Source organism: Camelina sativa, chromosome 13 (genome assembly GCF_000633955.1).
Source record: "Camelina sativa cultivar DH55 chromosome 13, Cs, whole genome shotgun sequence".
Taxonomy (NCBI): domain Eukaryota; kingdom Viridiplantae; phylum Streptophyta; class Magnoliopsida; order Brassicales; family Brassicaceae; genus Camelina; species Camelina sativa.
In genome coordinates, this window is record NC_025697.1 from 9360460 (window position 1) to 9382882 (window position 22423).

The following is a 22423-nucleotide window of genomic DNA, read 5'->3' on the forward strand; positions in this document are numbered from 1 at the left end:
TTTCATACGGCTTTTCTCCCATCTGCGGTCAATGCCACCATACTTGCTCTAGTCCCCAAATCTCTTGGTGCTTCAATGATATTGGATTTTAGGCCCATCTCCTGTCTAAACACCTTGTACAAGGTAGTGTCAAAGCTACTTGTGGCGAGACTAAAGCCTGCTCTCCCTGATCTTGTGCAGCCAAACCAAACTGCATTTATTCAAGGACGGTTGTTAGTTGAAAACACTTTATTAGCTGCTGAATTAGTAAGTCGGTATCACAAAGAGAATGGTGCTAAGAGAATTACTATCAAAGTGGACATTGCAAAGGCTTTTGACACTGTACGCTGGGAGTTTATATTTAGCTGCCTTAGAGGTATTGAAGTTCCAGAACTATACCTCAGGTGGCTTAGAGCATGTATATGCACGCCATCTTTCTCTGTTGGGTTTAATGGGACTGTTCACGGCAAGGGGATCCCTTATCTCCCTATCTGTTTGTCCTTGCCATGAATTGTCTTTCCGCCTGTTTGGACAAAGCAGCAGCAGAGGGTAAGATCAAATATCACCATAAATGTGAAAAACAAAAACTAACCCACCTGTGTTTTGCTGATGATCTGCTAATTTTTACAGATGGATATGCCTCTTCAGTGCAAAATATTATTCAGGTCTTACATGAGTTTGAAGCAGTCTCTGGTCTAGCGATTAGTTTACCAAAGACTAGTTTTTTTACCTCAGGCCTCTCCCAATCTGAGATTGCTCACATCCAAACAATTTCTGGCATTAGTCATGGGCAACTGCCAATCAGATATCTAGGATTACCTCTATGCACTAAGAAACTCACCTTATTGGATTGTGCCCCGTTGCTACAAAAGGTAAAGAGTCGGTTCAACGCTTGGTCTACTAAGACTCTCTCTTTTGCTGGCAGGCTTCAAATGCTTAATTCGGTCATTGCTGGTATTTCGAACTTCTGGTGCTCGGGTTTTGTCCTGCCAAAAAAGTGCATTAGGATCTTAAACTCACTGTCTAGTGCTTTCCTTTGGAAAGGCACGACTGAGGGTTCCCATTCAGCAAGAGTCGCATGGACAACAATCACAACAGAGAAAAGTGAAGGAGGGCTGGGAATTCGTGACTTGTTTACCTGGAACAAAGCCTGTATGGCGAAACTCATCTGGCTTCTCTTCTTCAGGTCAGGATCGGTTTGGGTTGCTTGGTTCAGCGCAGCTGTCCTGTCGGATAACCTTAGCAAATTCTGGACTCTAAAACCTAACAGCAAATACTCTTGGATAACAAACAAGCTTTNTAAACACCTTGTACAAGGTAGTGTCAAAGCTACTTGTGGCGAGACTAAAGCCTGCTCTCCCTGATCTTGTGCAGCCAAACCAAACTGCATTTATTCAAGGACGGTTGTTAGTTGAAAACACTTTATTAGCTGCTGAATTAGTAAGTCGGTATCACAAAGAGAATGGTGCTAAGAGAATTACTATCAAAGTGGACATTGCAAAGGCTTTTGACACTGTACGCTGGGAGTTTATATTTAGCTGCCTTAGAGGTATTGAAGTTCCAGAACTATACCTCAGGTGGCTTAGAGCCTGTATATGCACGCCATCTTTCTCTGTTGGGTTTAATGGGACTGTTCATGGGTATTTCAAAGGTTCCAGAGGCTTGCGGCAAGGGGATCCCTTATCTCCCTATCTGTTTGTCCTTGCCATGAATTGTCTTTCCGCCTGTTTGGACAAAGCAGCAGCAGAGGGTAAGATCAAATATCACTATAAATGTGAAAAGCAAAAACTAACCCACCTGTGTTTTGCTGATGATCTGCTGATTTTTACGGATGGATCTGCCTCTTCAGTGTAAAATATTATTCAGGTCTTACGTGAGTTTGAAGCAGTCTCTGGTCTAGCGATTAGTTTACCAAATACTAGTTTTTTTTACATCAGGCCTCTCCCAATCTGAGATTGCTCACATCCAAACAATTTCTGGCATTAGTCACGGCCAACTGCCAATCATATATCTAGGATTACCTCTTTGCACTAAGAAACTCACCTTATTGGATTGTGCCCCGTTGCTACAAAAGGTAAAGAGTCGGTTCAACGCTTGGTCTACTAAGACTCTCTCTTTTGCTGGCAGGCTTCAAATGCTTAATTCGGTCATTGCTGGTATTTCGAACTTCTGGTGCTCGGGTTTTGTCCTGCCAAAAAAGTGCATTAGGATCTTAAACTCACTGTCTAGTGCTTTCCTTTGGAAAGGCACGACTGAGGGTTCCCATTCAGCAAGAGTCGCATGGACAACAATCACAACAGAGAAAAGTGAAGGAGGGCTGGGAATTCGTGACTTGTTTACCTGGAACAAAGCCTGTATGGCGAAACTCATCTGGCTTCTCTTCTTCAGGTCAGGATCGGTTTGGGTTGCTTGGTTCAGCGCAGCTGTCCTGTCGGATAACCTTAGCAAATTCTGGACTCTAAAACCTAACAGCAAATACTCTTGGATAACAAACAAGCTTTTAAAGATCAGAGATTCAGTTTATCCATGGATAAAGGTGAACGTGGGAGATGGATCTAGTTGTCAATTCTGGACAGACCACTGGAGTAAACTGGGAAGAATGGAAACTTATCTTTCAGGCGTCGGACTCTATCAAATAGGCATCCCACGTGGAGCTCGACTAGCTGACTTATGGAGACGGGGGGATTGGAGGCTACCACCTGCAAGATCAGATGCGCTGGTCAATGTGCATATTGAGCTCTCAACTATCACCCTACTGCAACATCCAGACTCTTACTGCTGGTGGATCGATGATCATCTTAAAGATTCTCATACAACAGGAAATATTTGTTCAGCTCTAAAAGAGAAGTTACCGACCGTACCTTGGCATAGTATTGTGTGGTTTTCTGGAGGAATCCCTAAGCATAAGTTCCTCACTTGGTTGTTTGTGTTGAATAGATGCCCAACTCGTGATAGAATGTTGAACTGGGGATTGCAGGTCGATTCCTATTGCCTACTATGTGCCGCCGAACCGGAGAGCCGGGACCATCTTTTCTTTGACTGCTCGTTTGCTTGGTTGGTGTGGCGTACTGTTGCGGAGCGGTGTTTATTTACCCCTTCTAGATCGTGGTCTGTGAAGCTTCAGAGTCTCTTATCATTCAGGGGACCTCGGGTCTTAAAGAAACTCCTCCTTCTGGCCTGGCAAGCTACAATCTACACGCTATGGACGGAGAGCAACTATCGGCTTCATCGAAACAACTACAAATCCTCTGATCTTCTACTTCGCCAGATTGACAACATCGTCCGGAACAAAGCCTCAAGCTTTCGTGATATGAACCCGACGCTCTCTCTTGACCTTCTCCACCTTTGGTTCTCCAACTATGCGAGGATGATACCCTAATTGCAAAAACCTAATTCCTGGCTGTGATCTGAGAAAACAAACTTTCCACCGATAAGTTTTCGGGTGACAATAATTGAAGTTGGTTTGGAGTGGTTGGCGAGCTCAACCATTTTATTGGTTCAATTACAACTACTGGTTCAAGTTGTGGTTCTCTTCTAACTAGGTTTTATCTTTTTAGCTTTACTATTTCTACCCAGTTGGGCTTCTGTATATTTTAAATTTATCTAAGTTGCGGTGGTCCTATAAAACCCTCATTTGTTTTTTCTCTTAATTTTTAATTGAATGCTTTTTAATNCTTTTTAAAAAAAAAAAAAAAAAAAAAACAAAACAAAAACAAAAACAAAAGCAAAGGGAAAACAAATAGCTGTCAAAATTTAATTTTTATTACGTCATCTCTCTCTATCTCTTCTCCCCAAAAAAAAAAGAAAAGAAAAACCTAATTTACAGAAACCCCTAGGGTTCACTTGATTCTAAAACCCTAACTTTTTTCATACGGAGACATTGCGAAGGGTCTGAGGATGGTATCGCTAAGCTGGAAGCAATTCAGGCTTTGATTTCACGAGGTCCTCTCAAGGAGAGAGAATTTCATTCAATCTTCACCGGGGTCACTGGACGAAACCCAGGTCCGTCTCTTTCTCGAATTCGGATGAATTATCACAGTAACTTTCGTGGGTTTGCGCCGGATTGAATTTTTATTGAGTCTAAATCTGTAATTTTACGGCAATTTTAATAGTGTGTAAGATTTAGTTTCTTACTCTCTGGAAGATACGATTTATGTTGAATAAATTGGCAATACCGAGTTTACGGAGAATTAAATCGATTCAGAATTTAGTTACTTGTTATTGTAATGTTGAAGGATGTGTTGATTGTATTGTTTGTTCTTTTTTTGATACAGGAACTGTTAAAAAGATATTTGACAAGTACCTTCTTGAGATAAACAAGGAACTTTCATATGTTCACTTTGAGTTGATGGCTTGTAGAGATCATGTATGATGGTCAAGTTTGTTATGAAGTGGTTAACAATGTGTCTGATGATCATTCCAAACTCGGGACAAAATATTCTGTGCCTCAGATTGTATTCTTTAAAGGCATTGTGTAAGTCACATTCAGTCATTTTTTTTTTCTGGTTGTCTGGCTTATGTTCTGTTCCTTATTGATCAAATTTCTTTGTCTCCTTTGTAATGATTTTATCACATCTATAGGTCTGCTTCGTAATTCTCTTTAATTGCTATGTGTGCACTTTAGATGATTTTGGGCTATGTGTAAAGTCAACATCTGTGCTGATGACTTTAACTTCTGGCAGATAGAAGCAATTGCACAGGATGAAGCTGCTCAAGGTTGCATATCTGGATTTGATGCACTCAATATCCGATTGGAGAACCAGGTCAACCTTAGTCCCTGACTTATGTGTATTTTGACAAAAGTAACCATTCATATCCACTGTTCAATATACTGACTGCTCATGGTGACTTCAAAACTGCTACTATCTTACAGCGTCGCTAGAAAGAACTCTGTTCTTTATGATATAATCTCTAACGGTAGTTACCTTTGTCGCTTGTAGGCTTGTTGATCAAATCATGCACTCTTTAGAGATATTCTTCTTGTATGATATCACGTGTTTCATCCCCAGTTATGATTGTTGGATCACTATGGAAAACGAATGTCAAATTTCTCTTCTGTCTGTTTGATGAAGACAACTAATTGGGATCTTTCCTATATAACCACTATTTATTATTGCTATTCACTTGGTTGGACTATATAATTTTAGTGTCTTTGTGACGGTTTGACAGATTTTGTGTTAATATCTCAGATATCTAGTTAAGCCAGCAGCAGTCAACAGCAAGTCCCTGCTGCATTCAAGAACTTTTCAATGTCACAAAAGGAAAAAACTCTCGATGAACTTGTAAGGGACAAATGGCTGTGCCGCACAAGAGAGGGCAACATCGGACTTGGTATAAGATCTCTTCTTGACCTGCGCAGTTGGTTCAGGAACAGTGATGTTCCTCCCTGTGAGGTCTGCAATGAAGCTGGAGTAAAGGTCAGAAACCTGTTTGGATAGGGATTCAATATTCAATGGTGATAAATACTATCTGTAATTTCATATCTGATGTTTTGTTTTCTGACACTTTCCAGGCGGATGTGTGTCCAACCGAAGGTTGCGCTGTCCGGATACACAAGTACTGCCTCAAACAATTGTTATCTCAAGGGGTACACCCCACACAGAGCTTCTTTAGACTGTCCTTGACCCCAACGGAATTTGCGTTTGACTTCAATAGTAGTTTTCATTCTGAATCACATTGAAATTCTAGGATGATAAACGTTTCTCAGGTTGTGGCAAGCAATGGCCTTTGGGGTAAGGTTACAAAAGCAGAAGCTGTTGAAGAAGCAAAGAATGATGAGGAGTAAAACGAGACCCAAGCCACAGGTCCAAAATCCAAGAGAAGAAGACAACATAGGAATCACGAAGACTCAACTGAAAACAATGCTTCGCAAGCTTCTTTAGCTTCAACTAGTGGTGCAAATGGGAGAAGGGTAACCCGTAGCACTGCGCACTTGAGGTAAAAACCTGTTTAAGGACTCGTGTTCTAGGGCTTTAGATGTATATTTTGATGCCTGTTTCTATGTCCAAACATCACTAGAAATTTGGTCTGATCCTGATGTCTTCTTTTGTGGATCATTGATGGAGTCTTAAACTCCTCGGTTAAGCTAAGCATACAATATATTTAAATTGAAATTCCGGAGAATTCGATTTCTACTACAATTACTTAGGATACAGGGGATGCAAAATTGTTATTTTTGTTGTCATTTGCAAAATTGTAATTAGCAGAAGCTTTGATAAGCCTACCGGATGCTTCTGTCTCGTCGGTCAGTCTCTGAGTTCCGATGTTATACCTAATAACCGTATGATTGCTAATGAGGAGGATACGGGGTGCTCCAGTTTCATGGGTCAGATTCAGAGTCCACAGAACTTCCTACTCAACTCTCTTCACCTCTAGGTGATCATGAAGCCGCTATGAGAACTCGAGAAATGAAGAAGCTACCGGGAGACCCTATGGTGCTTTCTTTACTCGTTAAACTATTTGAAAGATATTTTACTAAGACTTGAGTTATTTGGATTGTTACGTAGATTGTGTTTTTGTGTGGTCTTCTAAACGTGTCGTCGTGCTTTAATAATAATAATGTGTTGGTCTTTATATTTGTTGTGCTTGCAATAGTCTGTCACATATATACTCCATTTCCAGTGAGCTCTTTTCATAAAGCAAATACTTTGGTAAAAATAACATGCATTCTATTGCCGGTAAGGTCTAGGTGCGTTGAATCTGGAACCGAATTGTTAGGAATAAGGATCAACATCTTGCCTCTGATCACTTGGGAACAATTTTTGAAACGGACTCGGTATCTTCATATTACCTTGGTACTTAAATTGGCAGAAACATTTGCTCAACCTCTAGCAATATTCTCATTAGAGTAATGAAGCAATTATCAATATTCTATAAGAAACAAGCAAGAGACCGTAATAACTTTGCGAGAGGATAACAGTCAGCTCAGGAATATATACTTAAGTGCATTACTTAAGGACAAAATCATCTTCCACTAGCCAAACAGTCTTATAGTAGTACTACTTGATTAGGGAGCACAAAGTATGAGTTTTCTTATATTGTAGAACCAAGCGATCAATAAAGATCAAGATGGGGAAGAGTTTAGTTGATTCACCACCTATAATAATATTTGATTGTGGCATCTAACATATTTCTGAGAAAAATGGATATAATTAAATTTCAGAGAAACAGACAGTCAACAAACAAGGAGTTAATATTGTAAGATTTCTATTTGGGCTGATGATTCAGAAAAAAAAAAAAAAAAAANTTGAGAACCTAACAGTTTGTGTTATTGTCTTCTTGATCTGTTAATCATTTGGTTAATCTCCTAGTCTCTGATCAAAGTGGACGATGAGTTTTTTCTTTTTCTTTATTTAACTAAGTATTTGCATGCTGACTCAACTCTTTTGTTTGTTTCTGATTTACAGCTTGTTTATGATGTAGTTCTATACCGAGAAAGATACTTCATTCACAGTCTCCTGATTTGCTTTGAATGCTCACTAAATTTAATGATGGTGTTGCTGGTAGAGAACTGAAATATCTGAGAAGGCTTGGATTGCGTATATACTCCATTTCCTGTATAAATGCTCTTTTCATAAAGCATTTATTAACATGCAATCTATTGCGGATAAGGTCTAAGTGCATTGAATACGGAACCAAATTGTAACGAATGAGGATCAACATTTTGGCCTTTTAATCACTGGGTATATTCATATCAACACCCTCTAGCAATATCCTAGTTAGTGTAATGAATCAATTATCAATATTCTATGGCTGCTTTTCCTGATATTCTTCAGAATTTTTACAATCTTATGCAAATCATGCTAACTGCAAACTCTCTTTTTCTTTTGGCAGACAACCAAAGTTATCTTTGACCTCCTCATATCTGTTTCCAAAACTGAGCGACAAGATGCAAGATCGAAAGTCAGACGTGATTCTCTGCGATTAGGCAGTGTTGGTGTTCTCAGGTCTGCCATAATGTTTTCATATAAGTTCTTTTGGTCTTAGTATCTATCCAATATATCCTTCATTTATTGTAGACGTGGCCATTGATGCCGCCAATGATGAGGAAGGACTCTATGCCAATAATGCTGTTTTCTACATAAGGTACAAGGACTTGTACAAGGCTACCCTTGGTGAGCCTCTTGATCGCGTTGCTATTGTTAGAAGAAGCTTTGATAAGCCTACCGGATGCTTCTGTCTCGTCGGTCAGTCTCTGAGTTCCGATGTTATACCTTATAACCTTAAGATTGCTAATGAGGAGGATACGGGATGCTCCAGTTTCAAGGGTCAGATTCAGAGTCCACATAACTTTCCAACTCAACTCTCTTCACCTCCAGGTGCCTCTGAAGATCATGAAGCGGCTAATCAGCTGGCTATGATGAACTTGAGATGTGAAGAAGCTGCAGGAGACTCAATAGAGCTTGACTTGCCGTCTCAACTAGATAATTAACTAAGTTAATTAAGTTATTTAGATTGTTAAGTAGATTGGTCTTTGTATGGTCTTTAAATGCCCTTGTGCAGCATATGTTTGCCTAATTAGGGTAAGAATGGGAGTCCGATAGAAGCAGTTATGGTTTGTTTAGTGTTTCTCTTTGGTTTATGTTTACATATAATGTCTCCTTTGTAACATCTATATATTATATCTATAGAATCGGGTTTACAAGTATCAGAGAGTCATTCTTCTTCTTGCTTTCAGTATTTTTCCTTTTCATTTCCCTCTTCGTAATTGAACCTTGGTACATAGATAAACTAGTGAAGGATATAATGTTCCGTACACAGCTAGCTTACTTTGAAGCCTAGCTAAGAATTCATCTGATCGCGCACTGGATGATCTAAGGCTATGTGTTTGCATCACTTGTTTCAGAAAATGTCAGATTCTTGGTTGAACCTTGTCTATGTGTTGCTTCTGTGTGTTTATTATGGTTCTTTATCTAATCATCTTTGAGTTTCCAACTGTTTTTATAGCCTGAAAAAAGTCACAATGTTAGATTCTTGGTTGAACCTAATAGTTTGTGTTATTGTCTTCTCGATTTAATCTCCTAGTCTCGGATCAAATATTGGATCTGTGGACGATAGTTTTTTTTTTTTCCTTTATTTAACTAAGTATTTGCATGCTGACTCAAATCTTTTGTTTGTTTCTGACTCAAATCCTCGTATTTTATTTTTAACTAGTAAATACGTAATAAAAATGAAGAATAATGTTGAATTGAAGCCTCAAGAGGCAGCATATGATGGAAGGAAATGAGTCCAAGACTGGCCTTGATGTAAGTAAGAACTTCTTACTAAGAAGAAACAAGGTCGAGGCCGGGCTACATCAACAGGCAGAGGGCGTGATTCTAAAGCTAATAATGATGTGACAAAATCTCAGTTTTTGGTTGCACCAGTATCAGCTGCAAGTAGACTGGATCTACTATTTCCTTCATCTGATCTTACATGCAAACAGTCTTGTGTTCATCGAGGATTTACATATATTGGACTTAATTTGATTGACAAAACGTCGGCATGAGTTTGATGTTCTTAACTGTTGTAAAACCTTTTTTTAATTGTCCTATGTGAAAAAATGAGCAGGACAAGAAAGAATTACAATACCTTTTCCAACTTTTTTTATTAAAGAGAATCTTTATCTCAGATTTGCATTAATATTGGCAACCAACGTAGTTTATCAGTGGATTATTTATTCTTCAGGATTTTAGGCTCCTCTATTGTCCTTTACTTCGTAATCATCTCATTTTGTAGGACTTATCTGCATCTTATAAGTTGGGTAGAATAAGTGAATGGGATTATTATATATATGATTATTCTGCTACCATGAAACCACATAGTTATATCTTTCTTTATAACTCAGGAAGGTGATGGAGTTTGGTTACGAAGATCGATCATGTAAATATTCCATGGAGTCGTGGTGGAGCTGGTGATAAAAGATTATTGCTTATAATTTATAAAATAACAAATATGATAATTTTAATGTAACATATAAATTTATTTTAAAATTTTATTAAAATGGTCTAATTATAATCAAAAATTTGAAATTTTACAGAATTAAGATTTCTTTTTTTTAAAACCGTGAAAGTAACATATATAGAAAAATGTGTTGTTGAATATATATGAAACTAACAAAGAAAGAAATCAATATATATCTCTATATTAGTAAAAGAGGAGTACAAAATTACTTCCAGATCGGGTTATAACTAAAATTAACCCGAAATTAACTATTTCAGATTCGGGTAAAAAAAAATCCGAAAACTCTGCCTGGGTGATCCAAATGAGACAGCTACATATATTTGACTTAGATTTAAATGGTCGAACCAAATCTGAATATAATCCCTCGAACCAAATCCGGTAAAGATTAATCCTACAATTTAGGCAACATTAAAATCAATTAGACGAGATATGGTATATTAATCTTAAAAATTGGAAATATATTTTACTATGAGATATCATATTTTTCTCCTACGATTTCATATTCATACCAAATACATATGATTAGCGGATTTATCGTTTTAATCATTTACCAAAGATCTCTTAACTTTACCAAATATATATGATTACCGGATTCTTAGTCCCGTAATCAAATCTCCAAAAACTGTAACGAAAACTCATTCGACTAAGATTTCGGAAAATTGATTACCAAATTAATTGGTAAATCAATTATGATAATTTTAGATGAGAATCTACTTTACCTATAAATACTCATTACTAATACACATCAACATCATACCTTCCCACAAAGATTTCCAGTGATTCTCACATACTCTTACGAAATGGCTTCCAACTTAGCAGTAACTGATCTTGCATCCATCAAGCCTTTCAAGACTGTTTGGAAGGTCCAAATCAAAATCATTCATAGCTGGCAGCAGTATACCAGCTACTCTGGTGAGACCCTGGAGATGGTCCTAGCTGATGTCTCTGTAAGCTTACCAACAATACACATAAAGTTCATACCTTTATATTCAAAATATTTATCAATCAGTTAGTCACTTACTATGAATATGTTTTCCTTTTCTCTTTAGGGTACTTTGATCCATGCGACTGTGAAGAAACAACAGCTTCACAAGTTCCAGCGTATGATCGTCCCTGGTCAATGGAGAATCATTGAGGATTTTTCATTGACTAAGGCTACTGGCAAATTTAGGGTCACAAAGCATGCTTACCGTATGTTTTTGTTGAACACTTCCATAATTGTGCCATGTGCGTCATTGTCTGATGACATCTACCTTCACTTGGTTGATTTCCAGACTATTCACAACGAGCCATCCTTGAATGAGAACATTTTGATTGGTTAGTATTCTTAGAAAATTACGCTATATATATATATATACATTATATATGAGATTCTATTGAAATATAATTTTTGGTTGCCTCTGGTAAATGTTCTCCATTACAGATGTGATTGGCCAAGTTGTAAATGTTGGTGAAATGAAAACTCATGAAGTGGATAACAAGTTCAAAAAGAAGCTAGAGTTTGAACTCAAGGACACTAGGTAATATACTACCGATAATGGCTAATATTATTTTATAGTGACTATTATGAATACAGTTCTAAGACAAATTGTCAATATACAGGGATGAACGTTTAGCATGTACGCTATGGGGCAAGTTTGCTGAAAACATGTTAGCGGCCTGTGAAAACAATCGTCTTAATAGATTGATATGTTTGCTGCGTTTTGCTAAAGTGAATTCTTTGAAAGGTAACCCAAATTTATCCTCATTAATATAGATTTTATCAAACCTAAATTTTCGTTCCAGACTAACAACTGTGTCTAATTCATAAGGTCAAAGATCTGTCTCCAATGCTTTCGAGATGTCTTTACTTCTGATTGATCCAGCTCTCCCTCCAATTGCTTACTTCCTCGCAAAGTAAATATTTAAATTTACCCTATCTCACATTTATTAATCTTTACTTTTTCTCTACCAGTAACTTTCACTGAATACATTATTATTTTCTCCATCTACAGTTTGCCTAATGATGGCTTAGCCTTGACAATCCAACAAGTTGGTCCTAAGGAAGACCCAAAAGTGAAGAAAGCCGAATCCTACAAACGTGTTCCAGCAAAAACGATTGCTGAACTCCTAGAGTACAAGCAGGTACCATGATTTTGATTTTGTGATACATTCAATATAATTCTTCGGTATGTTATTAACTAACTGTTATAATGTAGGAGGGAAAATTTAGGATCATGTGCGCTGTGTATGCAATTGACACGGAGTTTGCTTGGTACTACTTTGTCTGTTCAAAGTGTAATACCACTTGCTACAATGTACCGAAAGAAGAGAATGAAGATCTTAAGAAAAACAAGAAGACAATGTTTTGGTGTTCTGGTTGTAATAACAACCATAGCAATGTTGAGCCAAGGTAAATACTATTTAAGCTTACGCTATGTGGGGGTCAGTAGATTTGTTCAAAGTTCAATAGCTAGCTTACTAAATGAGATTTACTATGACTGTTATAGGTTTAGGTTGATCTTGTGTGTCATGGATTCCACTGCACAGACAAAATTTATGTTGTTTGAGAACCATGCATACAGTCTCATACAACAATCTTCTCTTCAGCTACTCAATGGTCATTTCGACGAGGTATAATTAAGTATGTTTCATAAGAAATATTTATATTATCAAGCCGAAATTAATATAATCCAATTTTGTTTGATATGAATATGTAGATAGTTGATCCCAAAAACATTCCTAAGGAGATACAGAACTTGGTTGGCAAGACTTTTCAATTTGTTGTGAGTATTGAAAAGGATAACATCAAAGAGGGAAGTGATACATACAAGGTGGGTCATGTCTTTGTTGGTCTAGAGGTTGAGGAAGATGATACTATTGAGCATTCAGTTGGTGATGATGATTTAACCACTCTTGTGAGTGCTAACAAGGTATATTTGTTATTTTATGATTTATGTTAGTAGCATAATTAGATTAATATATGTTGTTTACCTATAAATAACATTATAATTTATTATCTTTTCATGAAATCCCAATGTTGTCAAACAGTGGCTTCGACAATGCAGGCATAGCATCTCCTTCCACTACACTTTTTCAAAGAGGAAGGATGATGAGTCTGACGATACGTCAAACAATTCATCTTCTTCTAAACAAGCATGTTTAGGTTCGATTACTCGTGCTATTGAAGATGAACATGTTGATGATGATGGCAGGAGCTTAAGGAGTGGCTGAGTGAAGGTTGTCATGTACTGAAGCACGAAGAATTGCAGTATTCATTTATGTCTAATTTCCCCTTTCCCAATAAGCTTGCAAGTCTAAGCATTGCTGTTTTAAAATTTTAGTTGTTGTTCAAACTTTTTGAAGTTTTCTTTTATATATTATAATAAAGTTTCTTTGTGCCAGTTATCCTTCCTATATCTAAATTTTAAATTTAAACCAACGCACACTGTATATAGAATTAATATATAGACATTTACTGTGAGATTTACCTTATATTTTTGATCCATTCATATCATATGAAGCAGAAACTTGCATCAGCATTTAGACCTACAAAGTTGCGAAAGAAAAAAAACGGTTAAACCCGATTATATAAACAACTATCAAATAAGTTTGGCTTCAACATCAGATGTAAAATAGATACAGTGTGATGATGTCTATATTTAATTGAGATGTGTTCACTAATTATTTAATTCCCTTCAATCAGATTTAGTTGACTAATGTATCATATTACTAAAAGAAAGTTTTAGTAAAATTGGCAGTAGATGTGCAGTTTACATTAAACGACAATCCACATTTACTTTTACACCGACGAGTATCTAAAAAAAATCAACACCAAATATGGAAAACTAATCCGGAAAGGAAAAAAGATACAACAGGAAATAATAATGAGTTTCTATAATTTCGGCGTTCAGTCAGCCGTAAAACTAACAATTTGAAAATCCCCCAAATCTCTCTATAAGTCAGCTTAACAATATCATTAATAATCATATTAGAATGTTGTTGACATGATTCCGGCATTGTTTAAGCGATACTGATTATGATTTTAATTTGGTTCCCAATTTTAATATTTAGATTTTCTTCAAAACTTATTTTCCATCAATGACTTACGAGAACACTACTTTTTCTAACTTTTACCTCAGCTCTTATTCTTAGAAGCAAAAAAATCTTTATGGAAAACATGAAAAAAAGAAATATACAATCAAACCAGGATGATGACAATAGTCTAACAACACCTAAGAGAAATAGACTACTTCTATCTGATACTCCTCAGAGTGTTCTTACTCAAAATCAAACTCAGGGCAATTCATCCATTCCACTAAACTCAGTATTTTCGAGAGTGTTCAAAGACATTACAAACTTACCACATAAAAGACGTGATATACTCGATACACCATCAAAGCCACATCAACCTTCCTCCAACGATTCTCTTTTGGAGTCTGGTAAGAAGAGAAGATATATTCAATGTTAATTTCCGCAAATTATACTATTAATCTCACAAAGATATTGAAACATTATGCAATGTCATAGTATGTTTATCAGGGTCAGAGAATGTGTTCAATGGATCTATTCAAAATAGCATACAAAGGCCACCTACGTCTACTACACCTTCTACTTGTGTATTTGAAAGATTCAGAAACAAACTAAAGGCGTTTAAAAGGGATTCAGTCCGTGATAATCAATCAGTATCTAACAAAGATGAAGACAGATGTGAGTAATAGTTCGAGAATCTTTCACTACTATTTGTATGACTTATATCTTCATACTGTTCTTTACATATTATTTATAATCTGGCTCTGTTGCAGTTCAAGATGATCATTCAGCCTATATTATCGACCGCAGTCCTACCATTAATTTACAAACAGCAGAAGAGAATTTTTCAAGTCTACCTAGAAATTTAGAAGCTGAATTTAATGACACATATTGGCCAGATTCTTCTGATGGTATATTTTCTTACTAATTTCAACCACTACATTAACCAAAGTTCAGTCATCTTATTACATTCTAATTCGCAATTGCAGATGAAAATCGTTGTGATATGGAGCAAACATATTATTTAACAAGCAGTGATGAAGACATGTCGGATGATGCAGCACCATTAAACTTTGTTGAAAGACCTAATCCCATAGATACAAGAGGAGGCAAATCAAAAAAACTCAGAAACAAATCAAAAAAAGAAGAACATTCTGGTACGAATTCAAATGAACAAGATTCTTATTATTATTTCCTTTGTAAATTTTTAAAAACTATCATTTCTTAATGTACGTATATATGCAGGTTACTTAGACCATGGTGATCCAGAATATAAGTGTCAATTTTGTGGTGCATTTATGTGGTACGATGAGAGGCTTAACAAGAGGAGAAATGCCAATAATCCATCATTTTCTCTTTGCTTTCTACAAGGAACAGTTCAACTTCCACTTTTCAAAGAATCACCAGAGTTTATTAAAAAAATGCTTACAGGTACTGATCGATTGAGCAAACATTTTCAGAACAATCTAAGAGGCTATGATATGGTTTTCGCCATTACTTCTCTTGGTGGGAAAGTTGATAAAACAGTGCATCAAGGGAAGGGACCAAATATGTTTCAACTACAAGGATCTAATTACCATCTTATTGGTAGTATGAAACCTAAAGAAAAAGATTATGCAAAATTCTCACAACTATACAACGTCGATACTGAAAATGAAGTTCCAAACAGACAAACTGTTATGAGGTTAGCTACATTTAACTAATTACATTATTATATGTAGTAATATTTTCTCATAGCTGTTTAAAAGTTTTATTTGTTCCCCTTGCAGTAAAAGTAAAACGAGTACTACAGGTGGTGGTAAAAAGAATTTGAAGAAGGAAATAATAGAACCGCTTATTAAGATGTTAGACGAAGTAAATCTTTATGTCAAGCATTTCAGAGCTGCTAGTTATAGGTTTGCATCTAATGCCGACGAAACTTTCCATATGAGGATCATTAGTGATAGAGTTGGTCTTGATGGTCGAAATTATACAAATCCTACTGTACCGGAGATAGCTGCCTTAATTCCTGGGGATTTTGTCAAGGAAATGCCAGAACGAGATATCATTATTGAGGAAAAAACAACAGGATCCCTACAGAGAATTAGTGAAATTCATCCTTCCTATTTGGCTCTACAGTATCTGTTGATTCACATTTTTGGTGAAGATGGATTCAGACCTGGAATTCAGAAAGGATTCTTAGGGAAACCCAAGACCAAGAAGACAAAGTGTATTAGTATGAGGCAATGGTTTGCATTTCGGATTCAAGAGAGAGAGGCTGAATCAAATACTCTTCTACTATCTAGGAGGTTGTTCCAGCAGTATGTTGTTGATGCCTACACTGCCATCGAATCTAACCGCTTGAAATATATCAAACTGAATCAGTCTAAGATAAGGTATGAGAATTACAGCTCTATTAAGGAAGCAGCCGAATCATGGGACATAAATATGGGTGAACAAGGCAATCCTATTTCAATTCCATCTTTATTTACTGGTGGTCCAAGATATATGGTTCAAAGTTATTACGATGCTATGGCCATATGTAAACATTATGGCTTCCCTGACCTTTTTATTACATTTACATGCAATCCTAAGTGCCCTGAGATAACAAGGTATGTTAAAGAACATGGTCTCAATGCTAATGATAGGCCTGACATTATATGCCGCATTTTCAAGATAAAGCTAGAGTCCTTAATGTTCGACGTGACTGAGAAGAAACTACTAGGGAAAACAGTTGCAGGTACGACATTTATGCAATTATTGGTTTTAAGCATTCAAATCAATGGTCTATTTTAACATCTTACTTTGTTTTTGAAGCTATGTATACAATGGAGTTTCAAAAAAGAGGTTTACCCCATGCTCATATACTGTTGTTCATGGATCAGAAAAGTAAGTTGCCCACATCTGATGAAATCAACAACATCATATGTGTTGAGATCCCAGATAAAGATAACAAACCAGAGCTATATGAAATCATTAAAGATTCAATGATTCATGGACTTTGTGGAGCCGCTAATAAGAATTCCCCATGTATGGTTGATGGGAAGTGTTCAAAGATGTATCCTAAGTCGCATTCAGAGCTAAATAGAGTTGGTAAGGATGGTTATTCTATATACAGGAGGAGACGTTCATCGAGTTTTATTGAGAAAGGTGATTTTAATTGCGACAACAGATGGGTAGTTCCTTACAATGAGAAGTTATGTATGCGATACAGAGCACACATTAATGTAGAATGGTGCAACCAAACATGATCTATTAAGTATTTATTCAAGTACATCAATAAAGGACCTGATCGTATCGCTATTGTTGTGGAGCCAGTTAACAGGACATAAAGTACTACCACGGCAAATGTGTCTAACCCAAACCAGAATAAAAAAAAGCAAAGACGAAATCAAAGATTACTTCGACTGTAGGTTAGTCCTAAAGTTAAATAGCTTTTTCTGCTTTGAAGTGTACAAAGAAGTTTTCATGTGATTAATCTTTTTTCAATGATTATTGTGTAGATATGTCTCGACCGCGGAAGCTATTTGGAGGATCTATAAATTTCCAATACAGTTTAGAACAACTCCTGTCCAGAAACTGTCATTCCATATTGAAGGCAAGAAACCATGTTACTTCAGAAAAGATGCCAATATAGATGAAGTGTTGGAAAAATCTATTAACGAAGACTCGCAGTTGACAGCTTGGTTCTACCTGAATCAGATTAATCCTACCGCTAATCAGTATCTTTATTCAAAAATACCAGCTCATTATACTTGGCAGGGTCAGAGAAAGCAATGGCGAGAAAGGAAAAAAGGGTTCTCCCTAGGGAGGATTAATTATGTGCCACGCCGTATGGAACCAGAATATTTTATGAGAATCCTCCTTAATATTTTCCGAGGACCAAAATCGTTTGACGATATTAAGACATACAAAGGTGTTATTTATAACACATATAAAGAAGCATGCTTTGCTCGTGGTATCCTAGATGATGATCATATCTTCATTGATAGTCTCCTAGATGCAAAGAAATGGTGTTTTGGACCTCAACTACGGAATCTCTTTGCTAATATGATATTGTCAGAATGTTTATCTCGACCAGATCATGTGTGGGAACAAACTTGGGAACATCTTTCTGAAGATATCAAAGTCATGAAAAGGAATGAATACAACAATCCAGGTGACGAGAACTTTGCTTTCTCCTTGCTTATTAATCTTATTTGTTAATTTAGTGTTATTTTTGAGTCATAATTCTATTGGTGAAAACAAATTTGCAGATCTAAACTTGACCGATGCTGACAAGAGGAATTATACGTTGGTTGAGATAGAGAAACTGATGTTGATGAATGGTAGCTCGCTTTTAGGTATTGAGAACTTGCCGAAGCCATCAAGAGAAAGTATTGACAATTCAAATCATTTGATTGTTGAAGAAATGAAATACAACCGTGAGGAGCAAAAAGAAAAACATGACAATTGGGTTAAGATGCTAACTGCGGAGCAAAAAATGATATACGATGAGATTTTGGATGCTGTTCTAAATGATAAAGGAGGAGTTTTTTTTCGTTTACGGATTTGGTGGTACAGGGAAAACGTTCATGTGGAAGACTTTATCGGCTGCAGTTAGATATTGTGGGATGATTGTGCTTAATACGACATCTAGCGGCATTGCTTCACTTCTGCTTCCTGGAGGTAGGACTGCTCATTCTAGGTTTGGCATTCCTATAACTCCAGATGATAATACATCATGCACTATGACACCAAACTCTGATGTAGCCAAATTAATGGAAGAGGCTTCTCTAATCATATGGGATGAAGCTCCAATGATGAGTAAGTATTGTTTTGAGAACTTGGATCGGAGTTTAAATGACTGTGTTGGGAAGTTTGGAACTAAGCCATTTGGAGGGAAAGTGGTTGTTTTCGGTGGAGATTTCAGACAGATACTTCCAGTTATACATGGTGCAGGTAGGGCTGAAATTGTTCTTTCGGCATTGAATGCATCTTACCTTTGGGAACACTGCAAGGTACTAAAGCTAACGAAGAACATGCGTCTTCTTAGCAACAAGCTTAGTGTTGATCAAGCAAAAGAGATTATTGAGTTTTCAAATTGGATCCTAGATGGGGGTGATGGAAAAATCTCGGAACCAAACGATGGAGAGGCTCTAATAGACATTCTTGAAGAGTTTCTGATTACAAATGTTGATGACCCCATTGAAGCGATCAGCAGAGAAATATATGGGGATGTTGAGTTGTTGCAGGAAAAGAAGGATCCAACATTTTTCCAAGAGCGAGCTATTTTAGCACCCACTAACGATGATGTTAATACAATAAATCAAAGCATGCTTGACAAGTTACCAGGTAATTCTATTTCTAAGCTGGCTGAGTTATAATTTTATATCATCCGCAAATTTAATTATTATCTTACATTTTATCATTTGTTGTTTGTTTAGTATTAACATTATCATAAAATTGCAGGGGAAGAGAAAATCTACTCTAGCAGTGATAGTATCGACCCCACTGATTTAGAGTCAGCTGAGAACCTCATTTTCACACCAGTTTTTTTAAACTCTATTAAAATTTCTGGTTTACCGATGCATAGTTTACGCCTAAAGATTGGTGCTCATGTTATGTTGCTTAGGAATCTAGACCCTAAAGGCGGTTTATGTAATGGAACGAGGCTTCAAGTAACTCAAATGGCTGATCATGTGTTAGAAGCTATGGTTATCACAGGAGACAGAGCAAGAGATTTGGTGTTGATTCCTCAAATCTTTATCAAACCTTCTGACACCAAACTTCCATTCAAGATGCGTCGGACGCAGTTTCCAATTGCTTTTGCCTTTGCTATGACAATTAATAAGAGTCAGGGTCAATCGCTTACTGAAGTTGGTCTTTACTTGCCTCGACCAGTATTCTCACATGGTCAACTGTATATTGCTTTATCTAGAGTTACTTCTAAGAAAGGGTTGCAAATATTGATTGTTGACAAGAAAGGGCAAATTTAGAGGCAAACAAAGAATGTTGTCTTCAAAAAAGTTTTCCAGAATTTAGGAAACTAAGGATAGGCTACAAGGGAAAAGGTTTGTAAAAAGTTAATGTCTATGATTTTTATTCATAAGAATCTATTCGACTTACGTTTTCTGAATGTTCCATATATATTGCAGGTTACTTTTGGAGGAAATCAACTTCATATGAGCATGTAGAAGTTGAGCCCGTCTCAGTTTCAAAATAAAAGCTCAAACAATTTAATTTTCTTTTTTTTTATAGACTTTTGCTCAATAAAAACCCAGTACTATTACTTTCTCTGTCTTTAGAAATATGTTACTACTACAAAATATTTTGATAAAATAGGGGAAAACAGCCTGTTCGATAAATAACATCTTAACATCTTAGTGAATTAGTATAAATATTTTATTAAATAGGCAAAATATATTGTAAAGATTTAAAATTCTGTAAGAAGACATTTATGGAATCAGGTCAGAAAATGTGGATTTGGGTTATCGTCAGTAACTACTTTGCTTATTTGGGTTTCAAGAATCACTGGAAATACGTGATTTGAGTATATCACAAATCATAGAATATACTTTTTCTATATTCATCTCTATATTAGTAGAAAAAGAAATTGGAAAATAAAAACCCTAGATGGAAAAACCTTTACAAATACCACTAGACAGAGAGAATAGGAAGTCTCATCCTTAAAAACTATTCACTTTTCTACATTTTTCAAAACGCTTTTGTCACAGTATGGATAGTGGGAAAGAAGCGAAAAACATCGAAGATCTATTGCTTGCGGCTTGGTTCGATCTCAACAAATACTGTCTAGAAGCAAGAGGACTAACGTTTGAGGACATTCCATTGTACTTTACTTGGAATCCGAAAGAAAAAAGCTTCATAAGACGGAAGAGAACAAATGGGAGTAGAAGGATATCGTATATGCCAAGTAAGTTTGAAGGTCATAACAGCTTGAAACTCCTTTTTTCGTTTTCTAAAAGGACCACAATCTGATGACGATTTGAGGACTTATGATGATGTCGTCTATGACTCATACAAGGACGCATGTATGGCCAGGGGATTAATACAAGAATGATTATTCTTTATGTTTCAGTACTTTTAAAATTTTTCTAAATTTTCCGGCTTTATCATGTTTAAGTTGTTTTGTGTTTTCATTTTTTAAATGGAAATGATATTTGATATGCTCAAATTAATCCCTAGATCTACTCTCTCAAATTAAGAGGTCACTGCAGTACTTAGAGATCGAATTCCACAATGACTCTAGATTACACAATAAATTGTAGAGTTTTATGATTACACTAAACAGAATAAATTGAATTAAAATAAACAATGCAAAATATTAAATAAAAGCTGTGTAAATTCAGATGATCAAAAAGCTAGGCCTAGGAAATTTCTCAGGAAATTATGAAATATTAAATCAATAAATTAATTAGGATTCAAACAATTAAAACTCAGATCTAGAACTCTAAACTTTTCTGTAAAATAAATCAGTTCTCACTGCAAATATTATCTAAATTTAAAACCAGAAAATCCAAATCTCTTTGTAAAATTCTAGGTTAAAAATCAGCTTTAAAAACAGGTTTAGATAAGTTCACAAAATTACTAAATCAAATCTCTTTGCAAGAAGTAATTTTGCTCATCAAAAGGTTTTATCAGGAAAATCAATTATATTTTCATATCAATTTATTTTCCTAAAGTATTAATTCTAGGTGATCAATCAAGGATTAATATGAAGAACAACCTATGATGAAGATCTAGAAAGATAATGAATCCTAAATAAACAGATCTAATAAATCATAAAATCTTTGTGAAAAACCCTAAACCTAACAAGTAAACTACTCAGACATATTCAATGAAGAACAAAACATATTTCTGAATAACATGCAATTAAAATTAAAAGAGTAAAAAGGAGTTCAAGAATTCTTCTCTCAAAGCAGATCTCTCTCTGCAAAGCTCTCAAAATCTCACAGTGTTGCAGGAAAAATAAAACTCTCTAGAATAAAACTTAATGGTTTACAAAACCTAAAAACTATATATATATGTCCTAAAACACGTCAGGGATTTGTGTTGCAAATATGGAAAACTTTGGGGCAGATTTGTAAAACTTCCAAAACTTGATTCTTCTTGCGGCTAAACATGGTGTCGATCGATGCTAAGGCAGTGTCGATCGACACTCCTTCTCTGTTCTGACTCCAAGTTCGTTTCTTCGGGATTAATGCTCCAAAATGATCCAAATTGCTCCATCCGTGCCAAAATCCTAGATAACTTGTAAAGACTCAAAAACATCCTAGAAAACGAATCAAAAGACTCTAAAAGCACACTTATATCATGGTTAAAAACCACAAAAACCATGGTATATCAATTCCCCCAGACTTAACCTTTGCTTGCCCTCAAGCAAAACATAAGCTTAGACATGTGAAAGAGGTTTGAAAACAGGGAACTCACTCAACTGCATGATGATTCTTATTCACACTCTTCATTTACCTGACTCAAGAACTTACTTCTTATACTTAACCATGATAAACAT

The 22423-nt window shown here is 36.1% G+C and overlaps 3 protein-coding genes and 1 pseudogene across 3 annotated transcripts; all 4 read left to right on the forward strand.

Moving 5' to 3' along the window:
• The window catches only part of LOC104738070, a 14529-nt pseudogene extending 7975 nt beyond the window's left edge, over nucleotides 1-6554 (forward strand).
• On the forward strand, nucleotides 915-3652 carry LOC109128284. Its single transcript, XM_019234303.1, has 2 exons — nucleotides 915-1278; nucleotides 2481-3652. The coding sequence occupies exons 1-2, from the start codon at nucleotides 1134-1136 to the stop codon at nucleotides 3356-3358; spliced, it is 1023 nt and encodes a 340-aa protein (XP_019089848.1). The 5' UTR covers nucleotides 915-1133; the 3' UTR covers nucleotides 3359-3652.
• Nucleotides 10722-13134, forward strand: LOC104738071. The gene is made up of 10 exons (XM_010458308.1): nucleotides 10722-10868; nucleotides 10971-11238; nucleotides 11345-11441; nucleotides 11524-11648; nucleotides 11733-11817; nucleotides 11916-12045; nucleotides 12120-12313; nucleotides 12411-12534; nucleotides 12621-12833; nucleotides 12952-13134. Exons 1-10 carry the CDS (start codon nucleotides 10722-10724, stop codon nucleotides 13132-13134), a joined length of 1566 nt encoding a protein of 521 aa, XP_010456610.1.
• On the forward strand, nucleotides 14978-19889 carry LOC104738072. The gene is made up of 8 exons (XM_010458309.1): nucleotides 14978-15041; nucleotides 15178-15616; nucleotides 15702-16651; nucleotides 16729-17107; nucleotides 17415-18070; nucleotides 18168-18367; nucleotides 18438-19245; nucleotides 19363-19889. Exons 1-8 carry the CDS (start codon nucleotides 14978-14980, stop codon nucleotides 19887-19889), a joined length of 4023 nt encoding a protein of 1340 aa, XP_010456611.1.